This window comes from Salminus brasiliensis, chromosome 18 (genome assembly GCF_030463535.1).
Source record: "Salminus brasiliensis chromosome 18, fSalBra1.hap2, whole genome shotgun sequence".
Taxonomy (NCBI): Eukaryota; Metazoa; Chordata; class Actinopteri; order Characiformes; family Bryconidae; genus Salminus; species Salminus brasiliensis.
Window position 1 is genome coordinate 1,225,584 of NC_132895.1, and position 17,212 is coordinate 1,242,795.

Below are 17,212 nucleotides of genomic sequence, written 5' to 3' on the forward strand. Positions count from 1 at the left end.
CAGACAGAGTGAGCCGAAGTCAATCACTTCACAGCCTCAGCTAAGAGACTTGGCCAGAAAATAGATAACGGCCGTGTTCCTCAGCTTGAGTCCTGACTCGCTGGCGCCTCTCAGAGCAGGCTGGGGGGTTGGTGGGGGTGACGGTAATCTAAAGTGAGTTGCATTTTCAGCGTGATTCAGTCCACTAGGACGCCCACTCCGCTCGGCCTGTACAGGGAGATTAAGTCATTCGGAGCCATACTGCTCACGCCCAAGAGCATCTTTACAGAAGCGCGACCCTCTGTGGGCTGAGACGGGGATGGCGGAAATGGCGGAATCGGCTCGTTTTCACGCTATCCGCCACTCGGGGAGAAGCTCTGGAAAGCCACTGCGCTCATAAAGCAGCAAACGTCTCTCAATTGTTCTTCACACTTCACGAGGCTTCGTCGACTCAGTGCTGAATATGCATGAAGTCAAATGGTAACAGTCCTAATGAGGCATCGACACTTCTGTAAATAAATCCTCTGGAGGAGGGAACACTCCGCCAGTGCTGCAGGAGAACCAACTGGAGCAGGAGAGGAGATGTTCTGAAAGAGAAAAGGGAGGAAACAGTGTTTAAGAAGCAGCACAATTCAGGATTTTACACACCCATCAGCCAGAATATTAAAACATAAACAATAAAAATCTGACTTGTCGAGGCATGGACTCCACAAAACCTCTGGAGGTGTCCTGTAGTATCTGGCAGATCCTTGTTGTGAGGTGGGACCTCTATGAGCATCAGTAAGCCTTAGTTGCCTAAGTACCGTTGCCCTTCCTTGGATAGGACTTATAGTAGGTACTGACCACTGCATACCCGGTATAAGACCTGCTTGCTGATGTTCTGGAGATGTTCTGACCCGGTCATTGTCTAGAACATCACAGTTTGGTTCTTGTCAAAGTGTCTCAGATTCTTACGCTTGTCCATTTTTCCTGCTTCATCACCTTCGAGACTTTTATCTAGTTAAGGTGAATACTAGATGTTTTATTTATATGATATGAATTCCACATAGTGCCACATGGTTAACATTAGTTCCCAGACTTTACACTGATTGGTGGAGGAAAGTGTTTCACGTTATTTGGTTGAATACTGAACTGCGTGATGTCAGAGGAGAAATACTGTGCTGTAGATTGCTCAGTTTAGCTAATGCTACTCAGCCAGCTTCTTGAGCTAAAGGCAATATATGTATATATGTATGTGCAATATACATACATATACGTACATATGTTGATCACTCCATATCTGGGAGCTACAGTGCAATATATTGTAAATTACTGTTATTATATATTTCTACATATTTATATACATATATATACATTTGTTTCTACTGCTGTTGATGTTCATAACTACCTCAAACTACCTCGTTCTTATACAGTGTCTGAGTCTAAGTCTAAGTCTAAAACACAGCCCCAGGCTAGCATTCCAGCTTCCTGAAGCTAAGCACCATTAGCAGCAGATCTGTGTTGTGAGGTGGGACCTCTATGAGCATCAGTAAGCCTTAGTTGCCTAAGTACCATTGTCCTTCCTTGGATAGCACTTATGGTAGGTACTGACCACTGCATACCGGGAGGGAACACCCCACAAGAGCTGCTTGCTGATGTTCTGGAGTTGTTCTGACCCAGTCATTATCTAGAACATCACAGTCTGGTTCTTGTCTCACGAGAGATTCTCACGCTTAAAACACAGCCTCAGGCTAGCATTCCAGCTTCCTGAAACGTCTCCTTTATTAGAGTCTCCTCTGAAAGAGGGAAACTCTACACATTTCTACACAAAGAAAAACCTGAAAACACATGAACATATGAAGCAGCTACGCTACGTCTCTAGCGCTAAACCTTCGCCCTCATGTTGCCCGGCAGCAGTGCCTACTCTTAATGCACTACGTTGTGTAGCGGAAGAATAGTAGTATTGCATCTTCACCGCCGTTTTATAAAAGCAGTAATTCTCTTGAACCATGCATTACTGTGATTCTATCGGGGGAAGGATCATTTGGAGGAGGCCTGCTTCACGTTGTGCCAAAAACACCCTTCCCCGTGATAAAATCGCAGTAACGCATGGTTTCCAGTGGCTCATTGCTTTATTATAAATTAGATATTCATAATATTTCAGCATGCTAGATTTAAGAGAGATGTTTTTAAGGTTTATTTTTGCCCTATTCTTGAGTTTTTATCATTGCTAGGCCGTTACTTCACAGCTAACGTAATCTCTCCAGAGATCTTGCTGAGATTCAGGGTAACACAGTTTCTCCAGCTGTACATTTACTGTTTCTTCGAGTGTGACCATCGGAGCTGCCAGTTGTAAAAAATGAGTAACCTCGTAATTAGCTCTGCTTATCATTCGGCTTCACATAAATTACTTCAGCCAACCCAGATACGTCTTGCTCGCAGCTTTAGATGCTGGAATCGTTTGTCACTGTGTGCTGCATGTGTTTCAGCAGCAGCTTTATTCAGTGGTGGATATGTAAAGGCGTACCTTAGTGTGTCGGCTCCTGAGAGAGCAGCCAGAGAGACGGCGTTCGTCTCCGCAATAGAAAGGAAGGAGTGGGAATCTGGTGGGCCTCCAGCACTGGCAGGCCTTCCGCCATCTAATTAAACTTCAATGCACAGACTGCCGGAGAGATGCCAACCGATGCTTTACCCTTTTAATGGATTTTACTCAGTGACCAGTCGCGCTTGTTGTGATTAGGTGCAATGTGGGACACATATGCCTCAATCAGCCTCCATCATTGGAGTCTAGGAATGGGCATATCAAGTCTAAGAACTGTTGGTGTTCTTCCATAATAAATGCAATGTATGGGGGCACCTCTACATTCCACCTACAGGAGCTCTTTTTATGCCCGTCCCATTCTAAACCCATAGGCTGTATTAATATGGAGCTGGTCCCTCTTTGCTCTAAGCTCTACCAGCAGCAGCAGGTCTGGAGCTCGTGGTCTGACAGACACTCGGTGGCTGAGCTGCTCTCTGTGAGCTGTTCCTCCTAAACTCTTCCACTGTTCAATAATATTGGTGAAATGGTAAAAACACTATCACGATATTTAAAGACTTTTTTGCGATACACAATATTTATCACGATACATTTAACTACAGACCAAAAACATCAGTATCAGATTCTTATAAACTACTATTCAGATCCTCTCTTGTACTGAATACAGTGATTTATACTCAACATCTGCTGCTCTTCATCTAATAAACCCAGTCTAATTACACTGTTAGTAATGAAACCTGCAGCTGATCAGTTGTCTTTAAGCATATGCTGAGAAAAGCTTATTGTTATCACCATGATAAAACGAATCACATAAAATATCGTCATATTGTCCAGCTCTACTTCCAGCTCTTGTTTAATGAAATTATTCAAAAGCTTAGGTTATTTCTTATTTCCCTCCATTTTAACTGAATGTTCGATTATTGTTTATAATAAGCTGTAAAACGTGGTATAAAATGCTTTGTTTCAAATGGCCGACATAAGATTTAAGATGAAAGTGTTTTTCCTGAGAAAGCTTTTGTGACTCCAGACCGTGATACTTGGGTGTTAACCAGAGTGTGTTCTGTGCTCCTGATCCGTGTTAATCATGTTGTTTACAAAGTGTTTTTTAATTTCTTCAGCATCAACAACAAAAAGACAAGTGCCCGCAGGCGCTGCAGTGTTTAGGATAGAAAGGGCCGTTGGAATAACAAGCCTCTGAGTAAGGATCCTACTTAGCGCAGTGTTTCAGAGAACAGGGACATTCTGTTAACATTCGGGACGTTCCGTTTTGGTCTGCTAACTTTATGAACATCTGCTGTATCTCTTTTACTACAACCAATCTGCCATAATATTAAAACCAAAATCTTGCCTAAGATTGTGTACACCCCCCCAAAGATCTGACCTGTCGTGGCACGGCCTCCACAAGACCTCTGAGGGTGTCCTGCTGTGGTATCTGACACCATAATTAATGTTAGCAGCAGATCCTTTAAGGCCTGTAAGTTGTGAGATGAAGCAACTTAAGTCTTGCGCATCAGTGAGTGTTGGGGCACCATGATTGAAGGTGGTCCTTCCTCAGAGCACTTTAGTTAGAGACTGACCACTGCATACCAGGAACACCCCATGAGACCTGCTAGCTGATGTTCTGGAGATGTTCTGATCCAGTCATTATCTAGAACATCACAGTTTGGTTCTTGTTCAAGTGTCTCAGATTCTTAGGCTTGTCCATTTCTCCTGCTTTTCCTGCTTCCTACTTAAATATTGGTATAAACAATCATAAAAATATAATTTCTGTGTCCTGCTTGCAGGAGTAACCACTGTGCTGACCATGACCACCCTCAGTATCAGCGCTAGGAACTCTCTACCCAAGGTAGCCTACGCCACTGCCATGGACTGGTTCATCGCTGTCTGCTACGCCTTCGTCTTCTCTGCCCTCATTGAGTTCGCCACTGTTAACTACTTCACGAAAAGGGGATATGCCTGGGATGGGAAAAGCGTGGTGCCAGAGAAGGTAAGACCTTCAGTTTCTGGATGCTAGGACAGTGATGGTGTTTACTAATGAGTTACAAAACGTGACTGTGCAGACATTGTGGGCGCTGTTTGATGAGAACCTCATTCTCAGTTTGGAAGTCTTTGTCAGTCCTTCATCCTGACTCCTGAAGCTCATAATAAGTGTGTTACTATCCTATACCTTATTGGACACCTAGATTGCCAACATAGGGTGAAGCTCAGCGGGGCGTATTCTCCAGAATCTTTGCTCATAGAGTTTTTAGACAATAGCCTGTTTATTCTTATTATGAGCTTTCTATGTCTGTGCAAACATCTTCTTGAATCATATATATACCTGTAATTACTATATAACATTAGAATCCACCCAAATAAACATAGTCAGTGGTCAGTGAGAGTGTCTACCTGTAATTAACTCTATATGACATTAGAATAAACCCAAATAAACAAAAAGTCAGTGGTCAGTGAGAGTGTCTACCTGTAATTAACTCTATATAACATTAGAATAAACCTAAATAAACATAGTCAGTGGTCAGAATGTGTTGTTGGTCAGTAATGGTAGAGATATGTTGGTTAGAAGAGCAGCTGCTATCTGTGAGGTCCAGATACTGTGTGGATTTCCTCAGTTCCACCAGGAGAAGAACTGCTCACAATAACTTATGGGTTCTATGTTATATTGAAAAATGTTTCTTTGACTCTTTGATAATAATAGTGGAACCATTTTTGATGCTATATAGAAGTACCTACGAGAGGTGTTCTCTCTCATATTTGAAGAACCATTAAGCCAGCAAAATAATCCCTTAATACATTGAAATGGTTGGATTTTACTTTAGAACCTCTAAAGAAACGACTTATTTAAGAGGACAAATTAGAAAATCCTGGCGTTCATTCAGGACAGCACTGGATATGGTTATCACACCCACTCACACCAGAAAAGAGCTTTTTTATTGTTTTTAATTATTTGAATAAACAAGCTGTTACAGTCCAGATCATCAGCTTTGCTGACGTTTACACAGCCCTGTACAGACATATCTACAAATGAACCACTTTCAGCAATCTTAGTTGCTAAAACTGCTGCTAACCCCTTCTCACAGCAAAAGAAGAAGAAGGAATCTCTGCTGAAAAAGAACAACACCTACACCGCTGCCACGGCAACGGCCTTCGCCCCCAACATCGCCAGGGATCCTGGCTTGGCCACCATCGCCAAAAGCGCGCCGCCTCCGCCCACCGAACCCAAGGAGGAGCCCAAGCCCAAGCCGCCAGAGGCGAAGAAGACCTTCAACAGTGTGAGCAAGATCGACAGGATCGCCAGAATAGCTTTCCCTTTGCTCTTCGGAACCTTTAACCTGGTCTACTGGGCGACCTACTTGAATAAAAAGCCCAAACTGCAAGGCGCCCTGCAGCCCCACTAATCCCTGTGCGGTCTTTGTTTTTCTCCTCCTTTCTTTCTCTTTCTTTCTTTCTTTCTTTCTTTCTTTCTTTTTTCGAATGTCTCTTTACAAGTAAAACAAAAAACAAACTGTGTCAGTAGTGGTCGAGTCCCCCCACAGTCTCCACTTTGCTCCTGTGTATCATATCTTCCTAGTTTAAAAAAAGAAAACAAAAAGAAGAAGAAGAAGATGAAACTATTCTTGAATCTGCAATATGTGCTAAATATGTGCTTTTTTAAAAAAATACGACGGTTATTTCACTTCATGAACATGCTATTTAAAAAATGAACAAATACTTGTGTGTATATATACTGTATATAAGCAGTATATATATCTAAAAAAAAAAAAAATATATATATATATATATCCTGCGCAAAGAGTTCGTTCTCCCAACGCACATACAGTAGAGTTACAATGGAAAAAGGGGATCCTTCTACTTTTGGTTCTTCGTTTCTCTCCGTGTCGTCACTACTGTTTCCGTTACGCGCTGATCGTCCTGTACAGAGTTTGCATGGGCTGAACTATTTTTTTTCTTCCCGTTTCCGTGAACAGTCGGCTCCTGTCCGGCGACCGACTTTAAAAACGACGCTACCTTCTACAGTCACAGCTGAGTGTTCTTCCATTCTCTGTAGTAGATCAGAGCTTAACCCACTTATGTTTTGTATTGAAATAGGGGTTCAATAGCAATAAAACATGTCTCAGTGGACAGGAACTCATTCTTTCATTCATTCATGGATATTAAAGAAGTAGAACCATCCGCTATTATTCCGTATAAGACTTACTATTTATTTCATTTCGATGTAAATATTATAAAAGTTGTCTAAGTTTTGAGCTTTGCTTAATGTGACTACAAGGTACAACCTCAGAAAGTGGACGGCGAGAGCCTTTGTTATTTACATCGGAGTTACTAGGGAGTTTTCCGAGGGACTTTGCGGACGAAAGGAAAAGCTTTTAAGTGACTTTTATTTCGTTGTTGTTGTTGTTTCCGTTTTTTCTTAAATAATCCAAGTTGGTGACCCATTAAGTCCTGGTTTCGGTGTGAGGAAACGTAGACGCTCGAGAAATGGGCTGGATTCCGAGAAAGAATGTAAACCTGTGATATTGACGGAATGCATTTTCTATTCGGTATTAAATCACGGTTCTTTGTTTACGTTTTTTCAGTTGCACGTTTGGGACTCACGTAAGATTGCGAAGACGACGTCACGTTCTGCCGTTTCTGCTGCTAGCTTGAGAGCGCGCACCGGACGCACCGGACGTTAAGAGCAGTGCCTTTTCCACTCTGGCTGAAAGGGTACTACTCCTAGGTGGCGCTCTAATTTCAGGATTTCTTGTGCGTTGCTCGTCTCCGGTTGACCTTTTAAAACATTACTCAGAAAGTACCAGCTACACTGCCTTTTGTCTCACATGCCGTTAGAAGATAGGCCTGTTCTGCTCGGTTCTGGACGCGTTAGTCTCCGCTTGGTGAGTCATTAGCCGCGCAGGCTAGCGCAGTGTTTAACAGGCTGTACCATAGTGGCGAATCTGTTATTTCTTTCTGTAGCATGATGTTAGTCCCTATTCAGCAAGCACCTGAAAACAAACATGTAAAAGCTCTTGTTTTTATTTTGGGGGGGGGGGGGGGTGTGCGGCGGGTTCAGGGTTACACTGTTGTTTTTTTGTGCGAGAAACACACAGATGTTGTCACACTATTCAAATTACTTTAATGTAGCAATATCAGAATAGTAAGGGCTTTTTCACGATCAGAATTTTAAAAGACAATGGTCATTCTGTTTGGGGTCAGTTTATGCAGTAGCTTTATGTCAAAATTTTTTTTTTTTTTTTTTTTGGTCAGTATGTTTTGTTTATCGCGCTCTGGGAGGTGGACAGTAGCTAATTTCTACATAGTAAATATTTATATATCGTAACTATATCGTCACTGTTGTGCAAGAACCTTGTATCGCATTTTTTGCAGTTTTTAGTTTTTCCGTAATTTGAAACTACCGGTTTTCTTTATATTGTATCAAAATTCTTTGATAATTTGGCCAATAGAAATGCTCCAAAATGAACTGGAATAAACTCTTAATACATCGACTTCCTTTGAAAGTTAGATACAAGGTTTTTGCCCAGCGGCTTCAGTATACTACTATATAATTCAAAATAATGAAATGGGTTCTGGTGCCACTTCAGCAGGTTTTCGATGAGTTCTCTGGAGTTCTTCAAAACAATAACACAGTTAAAGGGGAATTCTACAACATTTAGAAAAAGAAAAAGTCCAGAGTGAGGGTTTGGGGGGGTTTGGGTTCGTTCTAGATAAGCTCCTCCAGTCAGAGCTGGAGTTCTACAGTGGAGGTTCTAGATAAGCTCCCCCAGTCAGAGCTGGAGTTCTGCAGTGGATGTTCTAGATAAGCTCCCCCAGTCAGAGCTGGAGTTCTACAGTGGAGGTTCTAGATAAGCTCCCCCAGTCAGAGCTGGAGTTCTACAGGGGAGGTTCTAGATAAGCTCCCCCAGTCAGAGCTGTGGTTCTACAGTGGAGGTGAAGGGAAGCAGACGTCTGAAGCTCTAATAAAAGCTCCTCACAGAAAGTTCTTCACCTAATGGTGATGAAGACGCTGCCTGATGCCTGAGACAATGTTCTACCAGAGTTCTGAGAAGAGTTCGGCTCTAGAACCTGCTTTTAGAACCAGATCATTAAAATGGTGGAGGGATACATGCTGCAGGGTGTAGTGCAGCTACAGAAAGTAGTCCCTAAAGAAAACTAACTCTCCACAATTTTACCATTATCATCATCATCATCCCATATAAAACTCAGAAGACTCGTGTTGTAGCTTCACTGGTGGGTTTGGATAGGAGCTAAATTATGGGCTGTATCTGTGTTGTAGTCATGGCGACCGATGCCTGCTTCCATTCACCTCCACTGTAGAGAGATCAGAGTGGGTCAGTTTATCTACAGTGAAGCTCAGATTCACACCGAACCCCCGACTCTGACTGAGCTCAGCTCTCACACTGAGAAGCTTTTGGAGAATTGGTGGACTTTCCCTTTATGTGTCACTCAAACCCATTTTATACTTTGCTGTAGACATTGCTGAAGAATTATTTTCAAGCATTAATGCATAAAATGGGAAAGGGGCAAGACTCTTGACTGGCGATGAAATGCACTCTGGGATTTGTAGGATTGTGAAATGCTTTATATGAATCTATATATAAAATATATATGAAGAGAGAGAGAGTGAGAGAGAGAGAGAGAGACATTTCCATTATGAGTGTTGTTGTTTATCATGCCTAAAGAACTAAAAGTGGTCAGAGAATATAATACACACACACAACTATATATATATATATATATATATATATATATATATATATATATATATATATATGATACATTGCATATATAAATACTCCATGATACTTGTTCTAAAGATAATAAATATTGTTTATTGTTTGTACCAACCTATTGTTATGCATTTTGCACATTAGAGGCATAATTTACATTAATGTAGTGAGCTTTGTGCTATGCAAGAATAGCTTTGAACCATGCTAATTAGCCCCCCTGCCCTTACTCATTGTCTTTCAAATTAACAAAAATATTGTAAAGGAAAAAAGGAGCGCAACTCTTCAAACGAACCATGCACCCTAGTTAGCTGTGGATATTTTTTTTTGCCAGTAAATAATGATAATAATAAAAAATGATAATAAAGATCTAAATAAATACACATCTCTTCATTTCTGATCGCAGGACTAGCTCTGGGTGGATTTGGATTTGACATTGTATTGTTATTTATTATGAATAATTTCTTTATTTTTTTTATAATATCCATAAAGGTTCAATAAGTAAGTTTACAAAATACTAGTAGACGAGTAAGACTGGGTTTATGTGTAAAGGTGAATGAGAGCAGATATGGATTTAAAATGTGCTACATAACATTTCCAGTCATTTTGATGCAGGACTGAGGTTTATCAGCATTTTAGCAGTTATTTATTCTGAGTTTTTAGGATAAATCACAGCATCATTACCTATTAATGATCTGCTGTTGTTTTTAGATTGATTTCCTGCATTATTGAGAATAAACATATAAAAATCCCCCCAGTTATTGAGCAGTAATGGATGGTGCACCCATTCTAGTGATCCTGATCCTGATGCACGACTTTATTCAGTTCTATCTTTATTCACCTATTTTTTCTTTTTAATATTTTACTTCTGAAGCACAAATGTTTGAATCTCATGACAGCGGTAGCTCACCAGTTATCTTAAACAGGGTAGATACATCTCAGCATACTAATACACACACACACACACACACACACACACACACATACACAAATCTGTAAGCAAACACAGCTTTAAGTTAGCAGACACATACACAGGTATATCCCTGATAAGACTCGGGCGGCTGCGGAGGATCAGGCTTGTTTGCTGATGTTGGGGGTTTAATACGTTCTCTGTAAATGTTTGATTTTGTTATGATATGGCCCTGTAGAATTTGACTCTCTGCATTAGTCACTGAATAAAACAGACTAAAATACACCCTGTTGATTTTATCCATTATTTTTGCACTATTTGACTGCTTATATAGATGAGTTACACGTTGCCTTTTTTGTCTGTTTTTATTTCTTTTAAAAAATAATATCAGACATTACTCATAACTGCCACCTCATTTATGAAACATTTTCATTTTTCCAACTCAAACTGATAACGTACAGTTTTTAAGTTAGCCACTTTTGTAAACGAGAGATATGTATACAATATTGACAAAAGTATTTGGACACAGCTCTTAATCACTGAATTCAGGTGTCTGATTTAGTCCCATTCAGCAACAGGTGTATAAAATCTAGCTTCTAGTCCTGCAGTCTGCCTTTCTTCCACACATCAGTGAAAGAACTGGAGGTTCTGAAGAGCTCACTGAACTCCAGCGTGGTTCTGTATGTAATAGGAGACACTGCTGCACCAACAACAACAAGTCAGCTGGTGAAATCTCCTCCCTCCTAGATCTTCCTCCATCAGCTGTGAGTGGTGTTATTATTGAACAGTGGAAGAGTTTAGGAGGAACAGCTCACAGAGAGCAGCTCAGCCACTGAGACCATGTAATATATATATATATATATATATATATATATGTGTGTGTGTGTGTGTGTGTGTGTGTGTGTGCACATTTTTAGACACATGATGTTGAAAAATTACACACCTTTAAAAATATACCTATAAAAGTATTCACTTGGACGTGTTCCCATTTTATTCTTTTATATTAAATTATTATTATATTTATAAAATAGAATCATAATCAACATCATTTGGCTTTTTCTTAAAATTATTTACAAATAAGGGAACTTTTTAATGTGAAACTGAAACAGATTTCTATAAGAAAATGTCAATTAAATAATAATATAGAATATAATAAAATGTTACTGCATTAATATCCCCCCTTTTAAAGTGACTGACCTAATTCAGCAGAGGTCCAGCAGGCAGTTGGTGCTGCTAGTCTCTAGTTAAATGAAGTGAAATGAAGATACTCTGAGTGCAGTGATAGTGAATGTGTCTCCAGTCACTGGTTAATCAAAATTCCTGGCTACAAAGATAAACCATAAATACAGAGGAACCCTCAAACACAGCTCAGAGAAAAGCTTACTGAGGAGTATCAGTCAGGGGTTGGATACAAACAAACTCCCAAGTCACAGTTTATGTAAATCCATCATTAAGCAATGGAAGGAATACGACACGTGTCAAAACTGTCTAGACCAGACCATCTGCTTATTTTTAGCATCAGTTTCTATAATCAGATATTCTGGACTGTCTGATTATAGTGTTTAATATCTTATAATCCAGGCTGACTCTCCTCCCTGACCAATCAGCTCCCAGCTCTTTTACAACACTGCAGTCTGACCACTTCCCATCACTACATATTCCACTTTATGTTCCACACTGCAGACTCTACAACTCCTTTATTTACATTTCTGGCATTTGGCTGATGCTCTTATCCAGAGCGACTTACAAGGTCAGTCGTATTACAGAGGTGAGCCAGTGCAGTGTTAGGAGTCTTGCCCAAGGACTCTTATTGGTGTAGCGCAGCATAGCCACCAGACCGGGAATCAAACCCCAGTCTCCCACATGGTGTAATAACTCACTGGCAGGTAGTGGTGTTACCTGTTGCACCACACCAACCACATCTACCATTATTTATTTTCTTCAAACGTCCTTACTGCTGCAGACTGGGCAATAATGTCACCATAATGTGAGGACACCAGATGGCGCTCTGAACAGCACGGTTCAAACCAAGAATTGGAATTAGATTAATGGATTGAGATCCATTAAAATATGACTGGATTGGCCCTGATACTGATCCACTGGACATCCTTGTCCCCCACAGTTAGCCCAAAGGCATGTGGGAGACTCCAACATGACCGTCAGACTAGACACTATGTTTGGTGGCACATTACCACAAACACACAATCCCCACTGGGAAGTATGGTGGTGGCAGCTTCAGTTTCACTCCTTCAGATTAGTCAGAGATGTCTTGGTGATCTCACTAGTCTTCTTCTAGGGGAAGTAGAGCTGATAAAATCTACTGTATGTACTGTAGATACTGTAATATCTACTGTATGTATTGTAAATAATCTATGTGCTTGCACTAAAGGCTGAAGGCCACAGTGACCGGAAATAAATCTACGCTGGCATTGTAGCCATAGAAACCTACGTCACTTCCCATGTCATGAATTGACCCGTGTCCTTGAAAAGCTCTGTTATTTAGTGTGAAAAATAAAAAGCTCATTCAGTCACAGCGGGAGTGTGAGATCAGCTCCCTTTAATCTCACATTCGCCCTACAGCTCTCCTCAGGAGACAGAGTTCAATGCAGAGGTGGAAACCCTGGTCCTGCAGGTCTGGATCCCTGCAAAGTTTGGTCAGTGCGTTTAGTCAGCCCTCACGTTTCCCACCCCTGGTTTAATGTTTGTGGACACCCTTTTTAATGAATGCACTCTGCTACTTTCAGTTGCACCCAGCCCTGGTGCATGTAGTCCCTGTAGGGAAATGCTGCAAATAGAATAGGACTCTCTGGAGCAGATAAACCAAACAGGAACATACTGGAACTATGTCTAAGGCCAGGCGTGGGCTAGAGGGGTATAAAGCCCCCCAGCATTGAGCTGTGGAGCAGTGGAAGAACTGTGTTCTCTGGAATGATGGTGGTGGAGCTCCAGTACTCCAGTACTTTTGGGACGAGTTGAGGAGTTTGGGAGTTGAGGTGGGGTGGTGGTGATCAAAATCCAACATCCTGGCCTCACTAATGCTTGTGTTGCTTAATATCAATTCAAATCCTCACAGCTCCTCCAAAATCTAATAGAAAGCCTTCTTCCCAGGACAGTAGAGAGTTACTCCTACTAATGCAGGTGAAACTCTTTTAATACCCTTGATTTCAGAAGAAATGGTGAATGAGCAGGTGTCCCAATACTTTTGTCCATGTTGGACAAAAGGAAGTGTATGGAAGTGTCTTTCGTTTTATCCTGAGAGCACAGTACAAGATGACCCAAATCTCTGTACGTCTGCTGACATTGACTCCCACCAGTGCCTACTGCCCAGAAACTGGAGAGTACGGCTATCGCATGGGTGCCCTGATGTCAAGGACATCTTACTAGCCAGGCACTGCTCAGGGATATGAGTGTGAGCCAATATATGATTCATCTCTATTAATCTCTATTAATCTCTATCAGATGAATCTATCTCCCACCTCACCAGAGCTATGACAACAGATGGCTGTAAAACAACTTGCACCTCCGAGGGACTGTCAGAGCAGGTAAACAATGCAACAATGCATCAGCTTTGGTGTTACATGACCCTGGCCGAAACGCAATAGTGAACTGAAAATGGGAAAAATACATACCAGCGACCCTGATGGGGGTTGAGATGCTTAGCAGAACACAAGTATTCTAGATTCTTGTGATCAGTCAAAACCAAAAAATGCGATGGATGGAAGGATGCGGTGACCCCTCCAGCCGTTGACACCACTCCACAAAGGCTAAGAGTTAGCTATAAGTTTTCTATCTCTTATACCATAATTCCGCTCATCAGGAGTTAATTTGTGCAAGTAAAAGGCTATAGGGTGTAATTTAGGACCTACACTGACCATCACAAAAGATTATGTCAGGTCCAGATGTTTTAATATGGGGGCAGTGGTAAATGCTGCTCTTGAGCTTTTCAAACAGGATGGAAGTAACCATGCCAACCTCCTGACATTACCCCTTAGCAGGGCAGTAAGGGGGGGCAGCTATACTGCTGTAGTTACAAATAAATCGATGGTAGAAGTTAGCAAAACCCAGAAACCGTTGCAACTCCTTCACAGACCCAGGTACTGGGCAGTTCCCCACTGCTTCAATTTTCTTGTCATCCATGAGAACTCCTCCCTAACTAATGACATAACCAAGGTGAAACCCTTTAACATACAAATGATTCTCTAACTGATGGGCAAGGTCATACTGGACATGTTAAACATGAGTCTCATTATCTGGGGAATAAATCAAGATATCATCAATATAAGCTATAACAAAACAACCAAGCAAATCTCTAAGCATGTCATTAATGAAGGCCTGGAATACAGACGGTGCATTGTGTATTCCTAAAGGCATCACCAAGTACTCATAGCCCCCCCCCCCCCCCCCCCCCCCCTTATTCTAATCAGGTTGTACACTCTCCTAAAATCTAATTTAGTGAAGATATAAGCATCATGAAGTTGTTCCAACACTACAGGGACCAAAGGCAAAGGATAGGAGTAGGATTTAGTGCAGTAGGATTTGGTTCAGACCACGATAGTCAATACAGGGCCTATGGCTGCCATCCTTCTTTTTAACAAAGAAGAAGCCAGCAGCTCCCTCTACCAGATTGATAGTTTAGTGGCATTTTTCTTACTGAATACCGCTAAGCCCCGTACTCTGGCAGAATATTAACAGGTACTCAGATGTTGAGGCTTGGCTGGGCCATGCAGCACTACCAGTTCTGACCAGTAGTGTACATCAATCAGCCATAACATTAGTGCGCCTGCCAAGTGAAATGACAAACATTGATGATCTGGGTCCAGTGGCTCCTGTCTGTCGAGGGGTAGATCTACATATTAGGCAGTGAGTGAACAGTCAGGTCTTGAAGGTGATGAAGAAGGTGCTGAAGCAGAAAAAATGGACAAGCGTAAGAATCTGAGACTCTTTGACAAGAACCAAACTTTGATGTTCTAGATAAACGACTGGGTCAGAACATCTCCAGAACAACAGCCAGGTCTTGTGGGGTGTTCCCGGTAAGCAGTGGTCAGTCAGCCTACCAAAAGTGCTCTAATAAAGGACAAGAGGGGAACTGGTGACAGGGTCATGGGCCCCAAAGTTGATTGATGCTCACGCAGGCCCCACCCACCTCACAACTTACAGGACTTAAGGAATCTGCGGTGAGTGTTAGTCTTAGCCTTAGGACACCTTCAGAGGTCTTGTGGAGTCCATGCCTCATGATTGGTGTATGTGTGTGTGCTGGGTTTAGTGCCTTTGCAAAAACAGTGAATTTAAACCAGACTGTGGGGAAGTTTTTTGTATCTAACTCCAGGCTCTGTGGTGTTTGCTGGAGCTCGTCCTTTTGACTTTGACTTTAGGAGCACTGTCTACCACACACACACATACACACACACACACACACACACACACACACACACACACACAGAGGAATATAGAGGATGAAAAAAAGTAAATTATGGTTAATTCATGAGATGTTTTTTTAAAGTTAATTTAATTCCATGGACCATGTGTGTGTGTGTGTGTGTGTGTGTAGTGGTGGTCAGTGGTGGTCCTGCTGTGGCTTCTGGTTCATTACTGCTGAGCTTGTTATGCTGATGAAAAGTTAATTGGTTGAGGACTCTGGATGGGGCAGAGCTTATGCAGTTTGTCTTTCAAGTAGGTCTCTCTCTCTCTCACTCCCTCTCTCTCTCTCTCTCTCATTCCCTCTCTCTCTCTCTCTCTTTCTCACTTTTACCGTCCATCATCTCAGGTGCACTGCAACGTGTGCTTCCTCAAAAGCAGACGTGGAGCGCCTGGAGACCATTACATAACTCCAATCCTTCGTTCAGGCCGAGTTTCAGCTCTCCCCTCTCTCTCTCTCTCTCTCTCTCTCTCTCTCTATCTCTCCGGAGGGTACGAGGCTTCTCTTTGTCAGCTCAGAGACGCTTGCTGCCATGTTCCATTTCTTGGTCTCTTGATTCTCTGGCCGGTGAGGACTTTGATCCTTTAGAATAAAAAGTTTTTTGATTGTTGAAACTCTCGAGTGATGGGCTCTGCCTCTCTCGCTCTCTCTCTCTCTCTCTCTCCACCTCGGCTTCCTTTAATTACTAACTAAATGAATATCCAAACAAACTCACAGCTCTGAACACACAGCATCAAGGTTTTTCCTATTACACACCTCTATTACACACATGCTTCTTCACAGAACTAAAGTGCTTCAGTGGCATCACACAAAGAACCTTCATTTCTCAGAGTGTAGAATAAACAGATGGGAATAGAATATTCAGGTCCTAGAAGTAAAAATCTACCCCAGGATTTTGTTGACAACTCAAAGAACCGATCCTCATTCCGGTTCAGATTTATTTATACAGCACTTTTTACAACAAATGTCACAAAGAGAGAGATCCAGATCAGAGCCTCATTGATCAAGCCAGGGGGCGACAGTGGGAGGGAATGCTCCCTCAGATCTGGAGAAAGAAACCTTAGGTGGAACCAAGACTCACAAGGGAACCTTGAATCTTCCTCTGGTCAACCCTGGATAGCATAAATAACCATTTGAATGCCGAGGTCTGGAAGACGTTTTTGGAGAATTTCTATCTGAAATTACTCTGAAATATATAAATAAAAGCTCTGCAACTCTATATTTAAATATTGGGGTCAGTAGACCAGTGGAACCACCAAGGAGACTGTATATCCAGTGTCAGTTTTTTTATGAAATTGATGGAGATGAAACAGCAGAATATGCCCCGGTGTATAGTCCCTCCCCCTTCAAAAAATCCCTTTCCTGTGCTGGTCCAGTCCACTTGTATTTTTCTCTCTTTTCTTTTCTCTCTCTTTCTCATGTACAGTTCCAACTGTTCCATCCTGGTTCCGCCTGACCCGGCTCTCCACTACCCTCCAGCCCGCTGTCCTGCTCTGGGGCCTTGCATTGATTCATCCTCACCTCACTGCTTCTAACTGTTTACCTGCAGGACTTCATCATCTCACTTATATTTTCATGTTGTTTGGCTTGACGCCACATTAACCACATTTTTCTTTCTTAATATAGTTTTGTTTTATTGTTGTTTTTATTCCTGTTTTGCTTTTTAT

The 17,212-nt window shown here is 41.8% G+C and overlaps 1 protein-coding gene across 3 annotated transcripts in view; it reads left to right on the top strand.

Moving 5' to 3' along the window:
- Nucleotides 1-10,414, top strand: part of gabra1 (gamma-aminobutyric acid type A receptor subunit alpha1) — a 50,214-nt gene extending 39,800 nt beyond the window's left edge. For all 3 annotated transcript variants that reach the window (XM_072662711.1, XM_072662712.1, XM_072662710.1), the window contains exons 9-10: nucleotides 4,282-4,484; nucleotides 5,575-10,414. In XM_072662711.1, the coding sequence (XP_072518812.1) occupies nucleotides 4,282-4,484; nucleotides 5,575-5,892 (521 nt within the window). In that variant the 3' untranslated portion in view covers nucleotides 5,893-10,414. The remainder of the gene's footprint in view (nucleotides 1-4,281; nucleotides 4,485-5,574) is intronic.
- The last annotated feature ends 6,798 nt before the right edge of the window (nucleotides 10,415-17,212 follow it).